This window comes from Sapajus apella, unplaced genomic scaffold (assembly GCF_009761245.1).
Source record: "Sapajus apella isolate SASKATOON/1434 unplaced genomic scaffold, GSC_monkey_1.0 scaffold2, whole genome shotgun sequence".
Taxonomy (NCBI): domain Eukaryota; kingdom Metazoa; phylum Chordata; class Mammalia; order Primates; family Cebidae; genus Sapajus; species Sapajus apella.
In genome coordinates, this window is record NW_022436942.1 from 58,849,355 (window position 1) to 58,863,052 (window position 13,698).

Below are 13,698 nucleotides of genomic sequence, written 5' to 3' on the forward strand. Positions count from 1 at the left end.
TCTGGGTGACAGAGCGAGACTTCATCCCAAAAAAATAGAAGAAAAATAAGTGGCTTATTGTAGTTGTCCTGGTAAGAGGTCACAGGGCCCAGGACTAAAGCAGTGACAGAGGAGGGGAAAGGGGCAGTTGGACAGGACAGATATTTCCGAGGCCAAACCTGCAGATTTGCATGTGAAAGCTGAGGCAGGAGGAGAAGTCCAAGGCAGTTCGGAAGCTTCTGCGTTGGACTTCTGGCTGCCATTTGTTGAGCTGTGCCCATGTGCCACACTCAGTACCTCATATACCAATTTCATTTACTCTTCCAGCGCCCTACAAGGCTGTGGTTTCATCTCCATCTTTTGGATGAGGAATCTAGGAGATGTAGTAACTTGTTCAAGGCCACACAATTACTGAGCTTGAAGTGGAAAGTGAATCCATACCAGTTTGACTCTAAAGATTTGGTTCTAAACACAGATGATAGAAGAGTAGAGAAGAAGAGGAAAGAACATGGTGCTGGCGGCTTGCCTTGTTCGTTTAGGAGTGAAAAATAGGGAAAGAGGCCTGGGGTGGTGGCTCACGTCTATAATCCCAGCACTTTGGGAGGCTGAAGTGGGTGGATCACATGAGGTCAGGAGTTCGAAATCAGCCTGGCCAACATGGCAAAACCCCAACTCTACTAAAAATACAAAATTAGCCGGTGTGGTGGCACATGCCTGTAATCCCAGCTACTTGGGAGGCTGAGGCAGGAGAATCACTTGAACCTGGGTGGTGGAAGTTGCGGTGAGCTGAGATCGCGCCATTGCACTCCAACCTGGGCGATAAGAACAAGACTCCATCTCAAAATAAAAATAGGGGAAGAGAGAATTGATTTGGGCATGTTGCCTCTGAGGTACTGTAGGACAATTGTGTGGAGATGTTGGGAATCAGCAGATAGTCTCCAAATGAAGCACCACTAATTGTCTCTCCCCCTCCTAGGGCACTCTGTATACTTGGAAATGATATTTATATCATTTTTCTGTCTGTTGTTGGCTGAACTTTTTTTTTTCTGGTGAGAAGGAACTTCTTCATAATTTCCTCATCCTTTTTGTTTTTTTATTGTGCTAGATTTACTTATTCTGAATGAAAGGAACAGAAAGTACTTTTGTTCTGCAATATTTTCTGTGCAAAAATCTCATGTATTCTTTGTTGTTTTTTAAGAGGCATGAGAGCTTGATGAACTTCTGAAGCAGAAAAATTTTGACTTATGCTTTACAAGTGGTGAAGTGCTATGTTTTGTTTCAGATATTTGCTACAGTTTTCTGGTTGCTTTTGGCAATAAATATTAGAGTGTTGTCATTTTACTTTTATGGGAAAGGCCATAACTTAACTAGTCAAAGGGGGATCATTAACACAGTTATATAGTAGAGTTTTAGTATTTAACAATGGCAGGGGCAGCTACACATGACACAACTAATAATTAACATCCCTCATCCCAGGAGCATCATTGGAACCTATTGTGACCGTGTGGTGTTAAAGGTGCATGAGGACAATGTTAGAAGGTTCATGAACACCCAGGGAATATTACTATAGTCATATAGTCATGAAAGACCTGGGTAGCATTATAAGCACTGTACCGGAATGTAGGTCTGTGGAGGAACAGAAAACCAAACACTGCATGTCCTCACTCATAAGTGGGAGATGAACAATGAGAACACATGGACACAGGGAGGGGAACATCCCACACCAGAGTCTGTTGAAGAGGAAGAAAAGGAAGAGCATTAGGACAAATACCTAAGGCATGCGGTACTTAAAACCTAGATGATGGGTTGATAGATGCAGCAAACCATCATGGCACATATATACCTATGTAACCTGCATATTCTGCACATGTATCCTAGAACTTAAAGTAAAATAAAACAAACAAAACAAACTTAGGTCTGTAGAAATATAGGTTAGTTCTTATTTGATAAATAAATGAACTTCAGTTGACTGATATGAAAATGACATTTTTCCCCCCTTTCTGTTTCCATTTGCAGGTTTTGGCATGGAGGCAACCTTACTCCTGGTGGTTGGCTTTTCCCATACCAAAGGGGTGGCTATCTCCTTTCTGGTGCTTGCTGTAGGATTTAGTGGCTTTGCTATTTCAGGTAACGTGTCCTTTGGGTTTCCAGATCTTGACTATAGATTCAACAAGTCCCAGCAAGAAGGAAGGACAAGGATATTGTAGCATCTGCTTTCAGTAGCCAGTCCATTCTCAGGGAGCAGGACCATCACCCAGAGAATGTCATCTAGAGAAGGTGATTTTGTAAGATCTCTGAGAACTGGGCTTAGGAGCCCAGTTAAGGTGGTTTTACTACTTACTTCGTTATGGAAAAAGGCACAAAGTGCAGGTGACCCTTCTGAGACATGAGCAGAGGCTCAAGCATATGTCCCAGGTGAAGTGGACTTTCGCACTCAGCACCATGACACCCTACCTAACAGAGGCTCCTGTGACTTTTTCAAGCCTCACCTTTCGCTAGAGAACTGCTAGTGTCATTACAGTCATAAAATCAGAAGTTTTTCTGAGAGTGAAAACCTTCTTTAGATTTTTTTCTACCGCATTGCTTTCATTTTTCAAACAAGAAAATACAGGTCCAGAGAGGGGGAAGTGACTTTCTGAACAGGGTAAAGCTGGTAAGAATAATGACAATGATGACATGAGCTAGCGATGAACAAGCACAGATTCTGTGCTGCAGACCGTTCCAAGCCATCTGTGTATATTAAGCCCTGTCTTTCTCACAACTACCCTAGTGGGTATCAGTGCTGTTACGATCCCCATCTTACAAAAGCAGAAACCAGTCTACTGCATGTCTGAGAGAGGCCAGGGTGCAATCATATCAGAAGCTTCTTATGCAAAACTGGGTGAAAGAGTGAAATTTGGTAGTTTGTCTATCTTCAAAGCATTGTAAAACATTGCCCGGTTATTGGCTGGGTGCAGTGGCTTACACATATAATCCCAGCACTTTGGGAGACGGAGGCGAATGGATCACTTGAGCCCAGGAGTTCGAGACCAGCCTGGGCATCATGGCAAAACTGCATCTCTACAAAAAATACAAAAAGTTAGCCGAGTGTGATGGCACACACCTGCAGTTCCAGCTAGTCAGTAGGTTGAGGTGAGAGGATGGCTTGAGCCTGGGAGGTGGAAGTTGCAGCGAGCTGAGCTTGTGCCACTGCAGTCCAGCTGGGATGACAGAGAAAGACCCTGTCTCAAGAAAAAAATAAGTAAATAAAATAAAAATTAAAAATTGGTTAAAAATGTTTTACATATGTTGCATATATCTCACAACATTGTGAAGCAAGTAGTAGTATATCACTACATTACTGATTTTTCACTATTTTACTAAAGCTCAGAAAAATTTGGTACTTTCCCAATGTCACATAGCTGGTGGCAAAGGAAGGATGAAAGAACGGTTCTGCCTGGCCCAAAGCCTGTGCTCCTTCCATTATTCCAGGCTGCCTTAAATATCAAATAGAGCGTTAGTGTCCCAGAATAGAAAAATATGGAACCTCTGGTCTAAACTGCCCTAAGGCCGGGGCTTGTATCTATCAAAATAAATAGAGCTGATGAACAGTTAAATTAGAAGAGAAAGTAAAAGTCCAAATTAAAAGTAACTTGCAGCTAAGGAGTTAGGTTTGGAGATGTGTAGACCTGGGTTGGAGGCCTTCTTTACTGCTTAACGATTTATAAAAAAAATTTTTTTTGCTAAATTATGAAAACCCTCAAGCTTCAGTTTTCTCATCTAGAGGTTGGAGAGATAAAACAGCAACTTCATGGGGTTGCTGGGAGATGAACTGAGATCATTCATGCGTCTCCTCTTACTTCTTGTGGGCTGGGCATTATTCTTAGCACTGGGAGTATTGTAGTGAACAAATGAAAGATTTCACTCCCATAAAGTTTACATTCTACTGGAAATATTTATTCAAATAAAGGCCTTAGCTTTATTTATTTGAAGCTCTTACAGTGCCAGATGCATAACAAAATTAACAAGTATTCACCATTATTGTTCTATTAGTACACACTCCAGCTCAGTGCTTCTCAAAGTGTTATGTGAAATCACCCTAGGATATTTCAGAATGCAGATTCTGAAATTTGGTAGCTCTAGGGTGGAACCTGAGATTCTGCATTTCTAGCAAGCTCCCCAGCGCCACTGCTGCTGCTGCTGCTGCTGAGTTCACACTTTGAGTAGCAAGGGCAGAGCAATCATGACTTGCTTCCAGTAGGATGCTGAGGAACACCTTCACTTGATAACTTTGTGATGCAAAAGAGATCCATATCCTGTTCCCAGAGATACTGAAATGTTCAGGTTCATAGTGCTTCCTTTCTCCCAATTGCCAATTAAGTCACAATCTGTAGGAGAAAAACCCAATACTCCAAATCACAGCAGCTGCCTTTTTTTTTTTTTTTAAACAGGGTCTCTTGCCTTGTGCAGTGGCTCATGCCTATAATCCCAGCACCTTTGGGAGGCTGAGGCAGGTGGATCACCTGAGATCAGGAGTTCGAGGCTATCCTGGCCAACATGGTGAAACCCGTGTCTGCTAAAAATACAAAAATTAGATGATTGTGGTGGTATGTGCCTGTAGTCCCAGTTACTGGGGAGGTTGAGGCATGAGAATAGCTTGACCTGGCAGGCAGAGGTTGTAGCGAGCCAAGATTGTACCACTGCACTTCAGTCTGGGTGACAAAGAGAGACTTTGTCTCAGAAAAAAAATAGAGTCTTGCTCTGTCACTCAGGCTGGAGTGCAGTGGCATTATCACAGATCATTGCAGCCTTTACCTCCCATGCTCAACTGATCCTTCTGCCTCAGCCTCCTGAGTAGCTGGGCTACAGGCGTGTGTCACCACGCCCAGCTATTTTAAAACAACTTTTGAGGCAGGGTCTCACAATGTTGCCCAGGCTGGTCTCAAACTCCTAACCTCAAGTGATTCTCCTGCCTCAGCTTCTCAAAGTATTGAGATTACAGGTGTGAGCCACCATGCCTGGCTTGCTTGCCACTTTTTAAACATGATTTCATTCAATCCCCATTGCAACCTTGATGAGAAGGGTATTGCTGTATTCACTTTATTGGTGGGGAAACCAAAGTGTGGTTTAACTTGCCCAGTGAGTGGCTGGGAGTAGAATAAAGGTCTCTTGGTCCCAAGAATGACACTATGGGAGGGATTGTGGCCACAGGGGCAATAATTCCTCCAGATCTATGTCTGCCACTTTTAAAGGAATAAACATGGATGCCAGGGAAGACTGACTGGCACAATTTAGAAGCTCATTATAGACAAGACTGCTGAGATAGATGAGGTTAAAAATAGGAAAGGGATGAGTGATGCCTGTTTTGGGAAATGTCCTGGACAGAGAAGACAGATTCTCTCCGTTTGTGTGTAATTTTTTTCATCTACTATAACAATCTATCAATATCTCAGTATCTCAGTGATTCCCCCACCCCACCCAAATGCCAGGATTGTGCAGCTAAAAACCTAAATGGCTTTTCCCACATTACCTTTAGCTGAGCACAGATGCCCAGGCTTTGTATCAGAGCATGATGCTCAACAATCTTATTAATTGCTTCTTATCTCTAGATTCTTTTCTAATAAAGTGTTTATTACATTCCAATCAACAGTAAGATTAATGAACTTGCAACTGTTTTATATTCTGATCATTTGGCACGTTGACCTGAAAGAGAAGGTATGTTTATTACCAAAAAGTTTTCTCAAAAATTCTCTCTGAAGGGAGGTATTTTTGTGCCAGATTAACAACCAACCAATGTGCCAGATTAGACCAACAAATGTTTTAAATCCTATTTTCAGGTTCTTTGCACAGAATAGAGAAGTGAAAAGCAAAGTAAAGAAAAACAAAAGGATGAATAAAACCTACAACCCCTTGCTATAATTTCAGTAGCTGAAGTTGGTAATTAATTTAACAATTATTTATTGAGTGACTACAATGTGCCAGACAGTTTGCTAGTTCAGGGAAGGTGCTAGGAAACAAGAAGGATGGGTAACCACCTGGAAAGAGCATGCATATTGGTTTTCACGTCTATGCACCATGTAGTTAATATACATTATTTAACTTAATTCCTACAACAATTTTATAAGAATGGTTACCTCATTGTATAGATGACAAAACTGAGGTTCAGGAAGTTTAAATCCTTGGTCTAGGCTTGCATCTCAAGCTGCCAGACTGAGGTCTGTCTGACTGGAACATGCACCCCTGGAATATGCTGACAAAGTTGGTTTACAGTGCCTTAAGCTTCCTCTTTTATAGACTTGCTTTCCATGCCTTCAATCCTCCCCGCTCACTCCACTCATTTCTCTCTCCTGATAAATGGATTAATTGTGAGTTGGCGACTTATAATTTTACCACTTTCAGCATTATTATTACTATTATTAGACGGAATCTTGTTCTGTCGCCCAGGCTGGAGTACAGTGGCACAGTCTCAGCTTACTGCAACCTCTGCCTCCTGGGTTTGAGCGATTCTTCTATCTCAGCCTCCCAAGTAGCTGGAATTACAGGCATGTGCCACCATGCCTGGCTAATTTTTGTATTTTTAGTAGAGACAGGGTTTTGCCATGTTGGCCAGGCTGGTCTCAAACTCCTGACCTCAGGTGATTCTCCCGCCTTGGCCTCCCAAAGTGGTGGGATAATAGGTGTGAGCCACCATGCCTGGCCAGCAGCATTATCTTTTGATAGAAGACCTCAAAGAGAGGGAGTTACTTGGCAGTGGCAGCAGAAGGTAGTAGTAGTAGTAGGAGGAGGAGGAGGAGTAGCCGTAGTAGTAGCAGTAGTGATAGTTAGTATAGCTTTGATATTTGCCGAGGGCTTCACATACCTATTTCCCCTGAGTCTCTATCACAGCATCTTTATGAAGTGAGTAGTAATATTATCCTCATATTGGAGATGAAGAAACAAAGGCTCCCAGATTACTTGTTTACATAGCAGAAATAAGATTCAAGTCCAGATTTACAGACTGCAAACCAAGTAGATGTGTGAAAGTGTTTCATAAATGACAGAAGGTTCTGCCAATGTTTGTGCAAATGTTTCATTGAAAAGTACCCTTTTTCAATGTGTGAAAATGTGGTTATGTGGCCAATAAAGTTGGATTACTCTTGGCTGCCTTTTAAGAGTGAGTCAGGGGTAGGAGCAAGAATTTTATGAGGCAAGATTTGGGTCTAATCATACTGTATGTGATTGTGTAATTCTTTACTCTGCCTAAATGTGATTCAGGCTTTAGGCTTTTCAATATTGCACCAAACACCGTATTTTGGAATTCAGAACCTATAAGGTAGAGATGCCATAATTCTCCTTGTAGAGAGAGCCCACGGTAGATATCGATAATCAATTCCAGCATTATCTACTGGTGTTGCTTTGTGCAAACACAGCCTCATGAACCCAATTCTCTTGGTCTGGAAACTAATATCCATCAGTCATATGCTAGAGGAAACCAAACAGATTGGTGAAAGTTGGGGCAACTATTTTCCAAAGTGTATTTGGAATTGTGTTCTTGACTGATTTTGAGGTTTTGACTTCACTGTAGGTTTTAATGTCAACCACCTGGACATTGCCCCCCGCTATGCCAGCATTCTCATGGGGATCTCAAATGGAGTGGGAACCCTTTCTGGAATGGTCTGTCCCCTCATTGTCGGTGCAATGACCAGGCACAAGGTAAAGGTCTCCTTTGTGGCTGTGGGTTACAGTATCGGAGGACTAGAGCACTACACAAACTTTGGATTTCAAAGCTCTACTGCAGTGTGTAAATGTGTATGTCCTTGACCTTGACTGAGTCAGCTGAATTTCTTTTTTCTTTCTTTCTTCTTCTGATTTTCAAATCATTGTTTATCAATGGCACCAAGGCTAATTGTTTTGTTCTATGTTTTCTCAGTTGAGGAATAAAAGTCTGGAAAGAGGGGTATGGGCTATAGAAACTGTTTAGAGACACAAAGAAGAAACTGAGGCAGTCAACCTGGGATAAATGAGTTATTGAAGTTTGTTTTCTCATTCTCAGTGACTAAACTTTATATCCATCCATTGCTTAGCATGTTTCAGCATATAAAGATGAGTGCTGTTACACTTCCTAGTTAAGAATAAAATAAACAGGACATTAATAACCCACCCAAAGTTGCTACTGAGCCTTTGTGATTTTAGACTAGGTTGGGTGGTAGAGGATGATCATCCAGAGTTCACTCACAGCCCATGTGATTTCTTTATCTTTGTCATTGAAACATCTCGAGATGCTGCTTTCTGCAAATAATAATTCTTTCATACCATGGAATATTTTCCCCCAACTATTTTCTTAGTTGGATTAGCTATTACAAATACACCTTCAAAAGTTTTTTGAGCTTCCTGCAGAAGAAAGTGTGAGATAAATTTTCCTACTTTTTGGCAGAAAAGGAAGGTAGGATTTTATAGCCAGAGAATTCATGTTTTCCCTCTCTGTTCATGAAATGATGGGATTGATATGATGACTATTAAATCCAAGATGTCTTTCCCGAGTCTTAGACACAAATTCTCAGTATTTTTGATTACTTTTTTTTTACACTGTAAATATGATTATAAATAAAATTCCTGTCAGTCAAGGGTGAGAACTTTAATGGTTCAAATATTGTTATGTATCCAACAACAAGCAAGGAGACTTCTGATATTTAAAATGGTGGGTTCCTAAAACAAGTTTAATTTAGCTGACTATGTGAAAGGAAACCCAATTTGCATATTCAAAAAGCTATGCAACGGTGCTACATGTATTAGTATTTTTATGTGTTGTTTATTTTAAAATGTATTTTCTAAATTACAAAAATATATATTTATTGTCATGTCTAACTTTCATATTCATTGTAGTCTTAACTTTCTTTCTATTTTTTTTTTTTTTTTTTTTTTTGAGACATAGTCTTGCTCTGTCCCCAGGCTGGAGTACAGTGTACAATCTGGGCTCACTGCAGCCTCCGCCTCCTGAGTTCAAGCAATTCTCCTGCCTCAGCCTCTCAAGTAGCTGGGACTACAGGCATGCACCACCATGCCCAGCTAATTTTTGTATTCTTAATAGAGACAGCGTTTCACATGTTGGCCAGGATGGTCTCCATCTCCTGACCTTGTGGTCCGCCCGCCTCGGCCTCCCAAAGTGCTGGGATTACTGGCATAAGCCACTGTGCCTGGCCTTAAGTTTCATTTTTGAACATTTTCTTTTAAATTAGGTTTGAATCCTAGATGGTGCTTCTGACAGATGTCCTCCCCGCCAAGGAGCAGAGGAGCACTGCCTCCCACATGGGCAGGTACTTTTTCCCAGTGGAGGCCTCCAGGACATACTGGTAATCTCTGGTTTTAGTTAAAACATAAATAATTGGCACTTTATTTCCTTATTTAGACCCGTGAAGAATGGCAGAATGTGTTCCTCATAGCTGCCCTGGTGCACTACAGTGGTGTGATCTTCTATGGGGTCTTTGCTTCTGGGGAGAAACAGGAGTGGGCTGACCCAGAGAATCTCTCTGAGGAGAAATGTGGAATCATTGACCAGGATGAATTAGCTGAGGAGACAGAACTCAACCATGAGAGTTTTTCGAGTCCCAGAAAGAAGATGTCTTATGGAGCCACTGCCCAGAATTGTGAAGTCCAGAAGAAGGAATGGAAAGGACAGAGAGAAACGACCCTTGATGAGGAAGAGCCAACATTCTACCAGAATGAAGAGAGAAACTTCTCAGCTACGTCCTAATGTCTGAGGGGCACTGCGACAGGGAAAAGAGAAATATTATCTTTCAATGACACACATAGGTAAAAAGCTGTGCTCAGTTGGTAAAATAGTTCATAATACATATTTTTTGAATTGACAGTTGACCCTTCTCTCAAAGAGCTGACCTTATTCAGAAAGGAATGACTAGAAGAAAAAGGAGACAATACCATGTTGTTCAAAGAAACATAGAAGGAAATGGGGATATTTGGGCAGAAGGAATGTAAACAATAGCTACCACCACATCTCTAGGGTAGCCATGCAGAGGAGGGCCTCATATTCCCAATGAACCCCACATTGTGGCAGGTGCTGTATAAACACTCTTATTTAATCTCTGCACCTTTACGACACACATTTCTTATCCCATTTTACCACCAAGGAAACTAAAGCAACAAGATATGAACTTGCCAAGGTCATCTGCCAGGGTCAGTGCTGAGATTGTTGAAGCCCCCAGTAGGTGGCAGTTCTAGGGAAGAAGATTTCCACTCAGTGTAGGGAAGACATTTGTAATAATGAAAACTGAAAATGGAGTAATTGTGAGTAATTCACCATTTTCATAGGTGTCAGGTAAGGGAAACATTTCAGTTGGTGAAGCAGAGGGGATTCAAATATGTGAGAGGCTAGATCCAAAGACCTATAGTGTACTGTGTTATCTGAAGAGTCAGATGGTTCTGTGACTCCATAGTTTTTAAAGTAATGGGGGTCACAGACTACATCGGAGATTCAAATAGGTTTTTTTTTTTTTTTTAAAGCTAAGAAAGAGAGCCGCAGTTTTAGAAATCTGATGGTCAAAATGGCTGGAAGCAGTAAACAAGAGATTGGATATTAAGTTTCAATCTTCCGTAATGTTAAGAATGTAGCTAAATGATGTCCCAAATTACTTATAAACATTTAAGACATTTAATAATTTAAGAAGTAGGTTAATGATTTTTCTTAGGTAAAAGTCTCCTGAAAGAATTTTCTATTTCAAAAAAAATGTAGCCCTTTTTTTTGCTGGAGATTGTATTAGGAAGTTTCATCAGATTATATAAAATTATGATTTTGTATCAAACGTAATCATAATGACTCTATTTGGAATGATATTCAGGGAAATCACAATAATGTAGTAATAGTTATACAGAGAAATACTAGAGTGAAAACATCTGGACAATTAGACCTACAGTTAGTGTTGAAAAATTTACCTTTGATTGCATAAGGCAATTACATGGATACTTTTAGATATATTTAAATTTTTAATGTTGGCATCCAAAGGGTTATTTGAAATTAAAGTTATTTTCCTGTTCATTGGTTTTGAAAATTTTATTTCTACTTTCAGAAGAAAAATATAATACGGAAAAGATCATAGATTTACTTGTAGTTTATTAATGTAAAGTGTTTTTTTTTTTCCTAATTTCTCCCACATGTATTTCTGGTCCCCAGTTATACTAGCTGAGTTATAGTGTATTTTATAAATGGAATAATCTTGGGCGAAAATTGTGACTCTTCATGAAATAATATTCTTTATGTCACTAGCATACAGTTTATGTTAGTAGACATTTTTAAATCTCTTTAATGAGTGAATCCATGCAGGCCTCATAGAACAGTTGCTAGCATGCAGAAAATGCTCAAGTAAATAGTTGGCATTATCATTATCATCTTCTAACATTTTTGGACTTTTCAGTTGAAAAGAAAACATGCTATGTCATTTTTATCCATTATCCCCAGAACTTATTGTGAAAGTTGTAATGTTTTCTAAGTAAAATATGAAATAAAAATTTAGCAATTTATGATAGCCAGTGTTTTATTTTGTGTGTATGTGTTAATTAAGTCAAATAGTTGTATTTAAAAAACTCATGATAATCCTTAAGGTAGTAGTATTGTATATTGTGACACAAAGTTGTATTTACCACATTGCTTGAAGTTGGTGTGATGTGCAGAAAATCTACATTTTTTCCATAACTTGCCTTTATAATATGTATTTTTTTAAAAAATGGAGTCATGGCTCAAGGTGTTAAAAACTAGAAAATATATTATTTGGTTGTGATGGGTTTTTCTCTGTGTAGGTTGCAATGGATAAATGATTACATTTTAACACCCGACAGATGCCATTTACAAATCATTGTACATTTTGCTGCAAATGTCCATTTGCAGGTCAGTTCATGGGTGCAACTCATGGATTCTAGCAGGAAGGGAAGGAGGCCTGTAGGTGTGGGGTCCTTTAAACAAGAAAGATCTGATGATTCTTTCCAAACAATGAAAGTTTTTGAAATTCCTTAATGTGACAAGAAAAATAAGTATTAAAGAAATAATGGCACATTTGTTATCCATGTCTGGATGTTAAATTCAACAGGTAAAAATTGGAACCTACTATGTGTGTTTCTATTTCACCCTGCCTCCTCCCAACCTCAATAAATCTGTTTTTCTTTCTCTATTTCTTTTAGTCACATCATCCTTTTGCTCAAGTTAGAATTCTTAGAGTCATCCTGGACTTAAAGTTTTTTCTCCTTCTCTCTTTCTTCTCTGCCAAGTTCATGTAATTTAATTTTCAGTCTGTAGATCCATGTCTTATATCAGCTTGGGAAACTCTCTGCCATTACCTCGTAATATACTTCATTTGCTCCATTCTCTCTCTACTATTTTTCTAGGCATTCAGTTAAATGTATTTTAGACTGTATGTAGGTCTCTGATCACCTGTTCTGTATTTTCCAATGCATTGTCTCTTTATATGTCATGGTGGATATCTTCTCCTGACTTATTTTTCAGTTCTTTATCTCTCTCCTCAGTGAGGTCTAATCTGTAAAAAATTCATCCATTGTGTTCTTAATCTTAGTGATTATATTTTCAGTTCTAGGATTTTTATTGGCTCTTTTTCATTTCTGCTATGTCTTTTAAAAAATATTTTTAGCTCTCTGCTGAAATTTTTAATCCTGTATTTTATTTTCTGGGACATAGTAAGCTAATTGTTTTAACACCTGCTCAGTGCCAATATTTGGAGACCATGTTATTCTCTTTCTTTTTTTGTTCTGTTGATTTTGCTGGTCCTTATTCATACTATCTTAACTGTATCTATGCTTGGTTTTCTTTGATTTTATCAGACATTGCATTTGAAAAATTGTTTGTAGAAATAATTGTAGCAATTTTAGCCTTGAAATAATGCCTCTGCCTCTGCCTCTTCCTCTTCCTCTTCCGCTTCTTCTTCTCCCTCCTCCGCTGCTGCTGCTACTTGTTCTTCTTCTTCTTCCTCTTCTTCTTCTCCTTCTTTCTTCTTTCTTTTCTTGTTTCTTTTCTTCTTTCTTCTTTCTTCTTTCTTTCTTCTTTCTTCTTCTTTCTTCTTTCTTCTTTCTTTTCTTCTTTCTTCTTTCTTCTCCTTTCTTCTTTCTTCTTTCTTCTTTCTTCTTTCTTCTTTCTTCTTTCTTCTTTCTTCTTCTTCTTCTTCTTCTTCTTCTTCTTCTTCTTCTTCTTCTTCTTCTTCTTCTTCTTTCTTCTTCTTCTTCTTCTTCTTTCTTCTTCTTCTTCTTCTTCCTCTTCCTCTTCTTCTTTTACCTTTCCTTCTGGGAGGTTTTTGTTTGCTTCTTTCATGAGCCTAAGGGTATTAACAGTCTGGGATCACCTTATTCCAGTTGCAGGGCCTGAGGTATTCTGTGCCACCCGGATGATTTGAAGCTGGACAACAGAATGTGTGAAGGCTCTTTTACTTCCTGTTCACCCTTACTGCTAGAGCATAGCACTTCAAGGTCCCAACCCACACTACAATGTTTTTACCGGCGTCCAACTTTCATCACCATAGCAGGCCATCAAAAACACTGCTCAGCCACCAAACACTGGCTTTGTCAGAATTAACAAATGCTCCCAGCAGAAAAGTGGCCTCAAATCTCAGATCACTTCTCTGAATTTTCATCTTCTCTCAGATGTCAGATGGTAGCCTGGAAATTTTTCACTACCATGTTGGCTTTCCAATGCTTTTGAGCAGAATTTTAAAAAACAATTTTTTTTTTTTTTGGTTCAGCTTTCGTAGT

General features: G+C 39.4%; 1 protein-coding gene across 1 annotated transcript in view; it reads left to right on the forward strand.

Moving 5' to 3' along the window:
• SLC17A8 (solute carrier family 17 member 8) overlaps nt 1–9,716 on the forward strand; it is a 56,689-nt gene extending 46,973 nt beyond the window's left edge. Inside the window, exons 10-12 of the mRNA XM_032298902.1 lie at nt 1,996–2,106; nt 7,523–7,650; nt 9,344–9,716. Coding sequence (XP_032154793.1) covers nt 1,996–2,106; nt 7,523–7,650; nt 9,344–9,688 — 584 coding nt within the window. The 3' untranslated portion in view covers nt 9,689–9,716. The remainder of the gene's footprint in view (nt 1–1,995; nt 2,107–7,522; nt 7,651–9,343) is intronic.
• The last annotated feature ends 3,982 nt before the right edge of the window (nt 9,717–13,698 follow it).